The sequence below is a fragment of the Limulus polyphemus genome, unplaced genomic scaffold (genome assembly GCF_000517525.1).
Source record: "Limulus polyphemus unplaced genomic scaffold, Limulus_polyphemus-2.1.2 Scaffold112, whole genome shotgun sequence".
Classification (NCBI taxonomy): Eukaryota; Metazoa; Arthropoda; class Merostomata; order Xiphosura; family Limulidae; genus Limulus; species Limulus polyphemus.
The window spans coordinates 246,738-255,437 of NW_013665722.1; the positions used below are offsets into that span (position 1 = coordinate 246,738).

Sequence of the window (8,700 nt, forward strand, 5' to 3'; positions counted from 1 at the left end):
AGGAACCAACTACGTAATTTCCGTTGACTGATAAAAATTTTAAATTTTCAATAATGCTCAGAGTGTATTGATAATAGCCAAGAAAACGACGGCGTAATCTGTGGGGAGTTCTAAGGATGTAATAAATTTACAAAACAGAATATTTATCAATCAGAAAATTATGTGATAAGTACAATTTCTAATTCAAATTTAATTAATTCACCCTACAAGAAGTATTAAGCAAGGAAAATATTGTCTTCAACTACCAGGATTATATAGAATTAGGAAACGATGAGTTGGAGCTTTAAGCTGTTGTTTATCTTAATATTAGCTCTCCCCCCTCAGTTGCTTATTGTTATAGTGTTAAATACAGATAGCTCATTGTATAGCATTGCGCTTATCTACAAACAAACAAAAATGTTAATGCTAATATTTTAATCTTTTGTAACAGATAAGAATACGTTTATATAGTTAGTACTATTAGCGATGCCTAGGCGAGTGGATTGGTTGAAGAATAATTATTTCACCCCTTTCAAAGGCAAAATCCCTCGATGGGTCAACGGTTAGTTTCTTTACTTACAATGCTAAAATCCGTGGTTTGATTCCCCTCGATGGACAGAGCGCAAATAGTCCATTGCGTAGCTTTGTGTTAAAAAACCAACAACAACTAACAACATCCAAAAATAAGACAGATAGAAAACGTGACTTGTTTGACGTCACGAAAATCCTAATTTCATTCTCTATCTTCACTTGTATACTACAAGTACTGAGATATTAAACTCTAAAGCAATTAAAGGTATATGCAATAATAAGAAATATAAATAAGTTACAAAATGAAAATATTAGAATAAAGGTCTAGATGGAACCACAATTAGACTGAAGATATTTATAAACCAAGTACCAGTTATGTTTGTGACTAACGAACTTTAGGGAAAATCATTTATTTCAGTTGTAAGCATCGAAAAATATTTCGGAAATGATCTCATCGTTACTTAAGTCTACAGTGTAGAATAATTAACTTTTATTTAAATTACTAACCAGTTCGATGTTGGATATCAAAAACAAATTACAATCATTTCACAGGTATTACCATAATAGATAAATACAGGAACATTTATAATAATTAAGCAAGAACTATAACTACTTAATATATCTATACGTACTTTCCAATAATCATATACATGGATTTAAGATATTTTCAATAACGTTTCTCACTCGTAACGCCTTACTGTTTTATTAGATTAATATTATTAGTTTATCATATTAAACCTTTTGGGGGCATTTATGAACTGAAATTTGACTGAAGAAGAAATATACTCTACGAAAGGAGCACAATAATTGTGATGGTCCGTTAAAAAAGTATATAAGTCTATTTATAAGGATGGAACTCCTCAGAGGGGACGGATATTCAGACAGAAATGTTAGATGAAAGTTAAATGTGGATGTACTGCATCTGAAAATATTTTGAAGATCATAATGAAACGCACTCTGAGGTTACGATCTTAGCATGAATTAAAGAGGAAGATGATATTTTATTCTCTCACCAAACATCAATCACCCTAATTCTTGTTATGTATTACAAGCTGCATATTAAAATATATAAAGTATTTAGCTTTACCGTTGCATCGTTCAAAATTCCCTTCACAAAACATAAATATCGACAACTTGTGATGTTTTTTAGTTATGTACATTCGAATTTGTATAAAAAAAGTTTATTTAACATAAATGTATCTTTTCAAGCATAGTGATGAAAAGTTAGCTATCGTTTTGTCTATTTCATTACAGTATATATATATATATATTGCTTTCAAATCGGTTAACGGTAAAGCATTCAAATAAAGGTTTGTTTTACATTAAAATATTGATAATTTTCTGACCATTTTTTTCTTATAGAGTTATAATGTCTCAACTTTATGAAATAATACTGAAACTATTAGTAAATAACTGTCAGTAACGTCACTATATATGTGAAAAAAAAGGTGCGGCCAAAAAAGGGATTAAACTTGCGACTTAAAGGAATGACATCAAAGTTGGCGGTCAAACTGGAAGCTACACTTATAGCATTGATAAAAATGTTACAGCTAATATTCATTCATTAATTAGCCAGGCCGCGTTTTTCATTAAATTGTTTTTCACGCCTAAGGTGTTTTTTATTAGATGTCATGACTTTTTGTGTGTTATATATTAGTTGTAGAGACACACTTTAACCAGAGTGAATTAACAATTAAAATACGTAAAAAATGGTTTGAATTTCAAATCACTTTGGCGTTCTATACTGAATTGTTGTGCCTGGTATGACCTGGTGGTTAGGACGTTCGTCTACGGGTCGCTGTTTCGAATCCCATCATCGAACATATTCGTCCTTTCAGCCATGTGGGAGTTATAATGTGACGGGCAATCCTACTATTCAACTATAGTAGCCCAAGAGTTAGCAATGGGTGGTGTTGAGTAGCTGACATCCCTCTATTCTATCATTTCTAAATTAAGAACTGATAGCATAGATATCCCTCGAGTAGCTTTGTGTGAAATTCAACAAACAAACAAACAAAAGCCTGGGTTGTTAGTACTCCATACAAACAGCAGTTTGTGTTGTCTACAGGAACTGTTGACCTTGTCATCAATGTGGTGAAAAAGAAGAATACAAGAACAATATTTGTTTTAAAACTGTAGTGAAATATACATTAACCTTATCTTTCGGTTACCCATTCTAAATTGTTTACAAACCAACTCATTATAAACAAAAGGATGTTTTAAAATATGAAAAAAGGCCCGATGAGAAACAAACCTTGCATTAAATACTTACAGACCATTAACAAAATAGTAAAAAACAAAAACATATTCCCAATAAGATAAATAATGATATTATAAATCTTGTGATTGAATACATGAGTAAATTAAAGTAAAGAGAAACGATAAAACGTATAGATAATGATATTATAAATCTTGTGATTGAATAAATGAGTAAATTAAAGTAAAGAGAACCGATAAAACGTATAAATAATGATATTATAAATCTTGTGATTGAATAAATGAGTAAATTAAAGTAAAGAGAAACGATAAAACGTATAAATAATGATATTATAAATCTTGTGATTGAATAAATGAGTAAATTAAAGTAAAGAGAACCGATAAAACGTATAAATAATGATATTATAAATCTTGTGATTGACTAAATGAGTAAATTAAAGTAAAGAGAACCGATAAAACGTATAAATAATGATATTATAAATCTTGTGATTGAATAAATGAGTAAATTAAAGTAAAGAGAACCGATAAAACGTAATTGCCTTTATTAAGTCTAATCTAATAAAATGTTGAATATAAGTCTAAAGCGTTAACAGTTTCATTATATTGGTCATTAGGCCCCATTTGTAGTACTGTGTTCAGTCTTAGGCTCCCTATCTTAGAAAGGACATTGAATTGTTGGCAATAGCTCAGAGAAGGGTTACTTGGTTGATGGCTGAGATATAAGTGTTGTCATACAAGGGCAGATTAAGATCGTTAAGATCTCTAAAATTGTTCTCTTATGTAAAAGAAAAGCTAGAAGGAATCTCGTTTAGGTGTTTAATATTATTAACGGATTTTATTATGGGTGCGTCCCTCATCATAGTAGTCGCTACGTATCTAGATACAAAAGTTTTACCAATGGTTTTTTACAAAGTTTGACAGTCTTGTCTGTAAGTTATTATCTATATTACTAACATTGTCTTGTTTAAGTACTTTACATTTTACAGTGCGTTTTTAAAAATTCTCAGGTTTCATCAAGTAAATGTCAGCTGGCAAGAGAAGTAAAATAAAAAAGTTAATATCTGTCTATCTATTTTGTTATTGTTTATTTGTTATGTTACTTTGCATGTAATGTTTTTCATAAAAGAAATGAATGCAACGCAATGAACGAGGTTAGTATTCAAGCATGAATGGTTTTCTGAAATGTTTAAAAGCAACGTTTCTTTAACATTACACACAAAGTTAAAAGGTAATATGTAAGTCTGTTCAAGGGGATACTAACACGGTTCATGCTTACGTTACTTTTTCATTTAAACCTGTAAGTTCCAACTCCCAGTAAATTTCTATAGCATATAAAAACATATAATAATTTTGTCTTCGAGTTTCCCGCATACTTTCTCACATTTCTACTGATCTAACTACAATCCTATACATATATGGTAAGTAAATTAGTTAAGACAAACAAGAAACAATTGAAGCTACTTTTTATACTAATTCCTGTCCATTACAAAACTGAAACGAGTTAGTTTCAGTCAAATATGTTTCAAATATAGTATTGTTTACTTTTGTATGTTTTATTACACTATGAGATGAGAGACAGTTTTCGAATTTAAACAATGTGTCAAACCTCTCTATCGCCACAGTAATAAATAATATCAAACAAACAAACAAAACTGTCGAAAGGTATATAAAACGTATATTAAACTACATATCCTGTGAGTCAGAGTTTTACTAATTTCAACCATTTGGTTGTACTAATACAATAAATGTTTCAACTCGCTCTATTTTTATTTTTTCAGCTAAAATGCATTAATGTTCCTACAACTTAGCATGTAGTTTAAATTCGTAAAACCTTCAGAATGAATACAACATTACTGCCTAAGCCATTCATCAGATATAATTATTAATAAAAAGCTGTGTAATAATATATCAGTCACATTATACATACTATATCAAATGCCGACGAGGCCTTTCGTCCATTACCAGGGATCTTCAAGCCAACTGTGATACAGCAGGCATAGTAGAGATTGAGAAGCTAGTCCTATTAGAAAATCACCTGACAACAACTCTCACAATGTGAACTGAATTAAGTTGGTGAATTGTAATTTTAATCAATTTTATTTATGTCACAACACATATGAACTAAGTTGAGCATTTTCTAACAATATATTATTTATTTATTTTAATATCTTATATTATTAATGATTATTTTACTTGAATCAACCTACTCATTATTCAGAATAATTGGTAAACCAGCAAGCTAGGCCTAGTAGTATATTGGACAGAATTTAAAAATTCGTGTATTAATAAACATTAATGTTTATAAAATATTGTAATCTTAGCCAGATGTGATTTTCAAGCTTTGAAAATGTATATCAAAAATTATCTTATATAAAATATGTCTATAAAAGAAATATTCTATAGTTACTGTCTTTGTCAGCAATGTTGGATATTCTTTTGGTATGTTAAAAAGATAAATCAATCAGCTTTAGGCGTTTGTTCGTTGTTTTTTGTTGTTAAGCACAAAGTAATGGAATGGACTGTCAATGCTTTGACTTTGCCCACCTCGAGTATCGAAACCTGATTTTTAGTTTTATAAGTCCTCAGACTGAGTCACAAACACAAATTTTGGAATTACAATTTTATTTAATATATTAGTTTTGTTATAGCGCTTTATCGGTGTATTTTAACTATAGTCTTGGCCAAAATGTTTGTATATTTTGTAACAAATAAGATCATTATTATTAAGATGGAATACAAATACGCTTAGCGCTGTCAAACTGAGAAATGTATGTTATAGTAAACATCTATTTATGTAATTTGTATAAGGAGAGAGGTTCTATGGACATCATAAACGATTTTTTAGAACAGCAAACAATTTTATCAGACACTTGTGTAATTCAGCATTTCACCAAGCACAACAAAACCTTACCAAAACACATATAATGACAAAATATAATATAAAATTATTATAAATAGAGTATGTAACCTTATATAGGTTCATATTAAACACTCAGTACTTGGTTGGTCCTCCTCGTGCTCTAATAACCTCCGCAAGGCGATGTGGCATTCTGTTGATGAGGTTATTGATGTAATCTACTGTGATTTCATCCCAATTTGTCACTAGAAGGCGCTGCGTTTCAGCTACAGTGGGTGGTTTTGGGTCGTGGGTAGCAATTTTCCGGCTCAGTTATGCCCAAAAGTTCTCAATGGGATTACAATGTGGAGACTTTGCTGGCATAGCAATCTTGTAACGTCTACGTGGTCGAGATAATCCTATACAATACGAACACTGTGGGCAGTGATATTGTCATCCTGGAACACAAGTTATTACAAAATCTTGGTCTAGAATATAGCAGAAATATTGTCTCCATGTGATACCTGTAGGAGGCGCCATTGACGTTTCCCTGGAGCATATGAAGAGCAGTTTTTTAACCATGATGAACAACTGCTCAAACAGGAACTGCACTAACTCCTGTGTGTTCCTTATGGTAAAGACAGTCTTCGCTTATCTGTTTACCAGGCAAACAACAAACACAAAGCCTACCATCAGCTTTAATAAGCCGGAAATAGGACTGATCTGAAAAAATGATATGTCGCCAGTGTCCTAACTGTAAGCTGGCATGCTGTCTTCTCCAAGTAACACGGTGAATTCTGGTTAATATCGGTTTGCAGATAGCCCTTTTTGCTAAAACCTTGTTTGTTCAGTCTCCTATTTACTGTTCTTCTAGACATCCTTGAATGAATGTGTTCAACCCATTCCTGTCGTAATGTGTTGCAAGAATTCTTTCGATCTTAACATGTTTACCTGATCAAAACACGATAATCTCGGGCAGTGTTTGTGCCAGAAGTTATAAGACGTCAAACTGTTCGACTGTCCAGAAATGGTATGAAGCAAACGGACATTGCCAGAACAATAGGGTAACCCCAGTGTATGATGGCATTACATGATTCTGTATCCAGAATCATGTAATGCCATCGGGTTACAGGAAAAGTTGTTCCAGGAAAGTCCACTGGTAGATGCCGAAAGTGACGAGGCATGACTCTACACCAAGTACAGATAAATTGTCTGAACAAAACATTGATCTGTTTCAAAAGAGACTACAACAAACGCACATTCTTTTATACAAAACAGGTGTGTATGTGTGTTTTGATGAACAGACCTTCAAAACAACTTACACAAACCAGAATAACAATTCGTACGTGTTTGTCCGATCATACGCTACCTTCTCTGTTACTACTCTGGCATTTACTCAATAACCACTCCATGCATATAGACAATAGCATCAATAAAAAACAGTATACAAACATTTTGGCCAAGACTGTATAAACATAAAAAATCCAGGTATTATTTGTAGATAAACACTGAATAATAAAGGTGTTTCATTAAAGAAAAAATCCTTGACTTAAAGAGAGGGCAAATCAATTTCGTGTTACACAAAACCTCCTGTTAATAAACTATATATATACATATATTCTGTAAGCAAACCATACGATAATTATGTACTATAAACTTTTAGATTGTGGCCAAGAATGATAAGATTTTGTTGATACGAAGTAACATGAAATTTTTAGCTTTGTTTTGGAAAAAAATGACACTCGTTTTTTGTTCAACGCTTCTTCTGAAAACATAAACAAATGCTAAACATGCTTGATATATTAAAAGTGAAAATTTGGCATATGTTCATTTAATCAATGGACACATTCAACCATTAATTGAAAACGTAACAGTTTTAGCTTTTATATTGACTTCTTTGAAATATATGCTGTTAAAGTGGGTCATAATTCCGACTAGATATCGTGTTAATGTTAATTAGGGGAATTAGAAACGATTCATCTCAGTATATTTTGTGTATTATATTAACAACTGCCCTACTATTGAAGTGTGAAGATAATAGTGTATAATAGCGACATTTTTGATCAAGAATGACATGTAATTATAAACAAGTTGTCTCATTACACTTTGCCAAATTCTCATGAAATAAAGAACACAAAAAAGCTTAAGACGAGTATATAATACGAACAGAGTTCCAAACACGTCAAACTATCTACATCCACAAAAGAGGATCAGCAGCTAAACCCAGTATGAAGAAAAGGGTAGGTGAGAAACTAGGCTTAGTAAACTGGAATCAAATTCTCAGAGCTGTTGAAAACGTTTGTTAACAGTACTCATAGTTAAACAGAAAGTTGAAATTTGTGAAGAATTGTTACTGTGCTATCAAAATTGTAACATCTTTGTTTACAGTTACAAATACAATGATTTTTAAAACAAATTAACACGTGATCTAATATACTAACAAATCACAAAATCCTAATTTAATTAATTCTTTTCCTAAAAATTGCTCAGTTTCAAGTTAAATCCTAAAACAATTATTAAAACTTGGCTAGAAGGCTTTAAATTATCACGAAAATTGACACTTAAAAATATAATTCATTTTTAAAGGTGTTAGCATATATTTTTAACATAAATGCATATAGTTGTTTCCTGTAATATTCTTACAAATAAATCATGTTTTTTCTTTTAACTTTTATTCCAACAGGTGGTATTTATTTTGTCCCTCCTAACTTTGAAAGCAGTAGCACACGCAGAAACCGAAGATAACGTGAAAACAGAAGATGATCTAAAAGCTTCAGAAACCGGTTATGGCGGAGTTGGAGGTTTAGGTGGTGGCTTAGGCGGAGGCTATGGTGGTGGCTTAGGCGGAGGCTATGGTGGTGGCTTAGGCGGAGGCTACGGTGGTGGTTTGGGCGGAGGTGGTGGTTTGGGCGGAGGTGGTGGTTTTGGAGGAGGTGGTGGTTTTGGCGGAGGTGGAGGTGGTGGTCTCGGTGGATTCGTAGGCATATCGGTAAGCTATTACATGCGAGACTTCATCATATAACCTTATATTCATCTTCATGTGACATTTATTGAACGTCATCTTAGCGATGTAAAATATGTTATACGTAATCATCTATTATAATTACTGAGTAACGCTGTCTTTAAAAGATTTACGG

General features: G+C 32.0%; 1 protein-coding gene across 1 annotated transcript in view; it reads left to right on the forward strand.

Moving 5' to 3' along the window:
• Positions 1-8,700, forward strand: part of LOC106471397 (glycine-rich cell wall structural protein 1.8-like) — a 56,112-nt gene that overhangs the window by 36,283 nt on the left and 11,129 nt on the right. The window contains exons 9-10 of the mRNA XM_022400941.1: positions 7,733-7,803; positions 8,247-8,532. Of these exons, the coding sequence (XP_022256649.1) occupies positions 7,733-7,803; positions 8,247-8,532 (357 nt within the window). The remainder of the gene's footprint in view (positions 1-7,732; positions 7,804-8,246; positions 8,533-8,700) is intronic.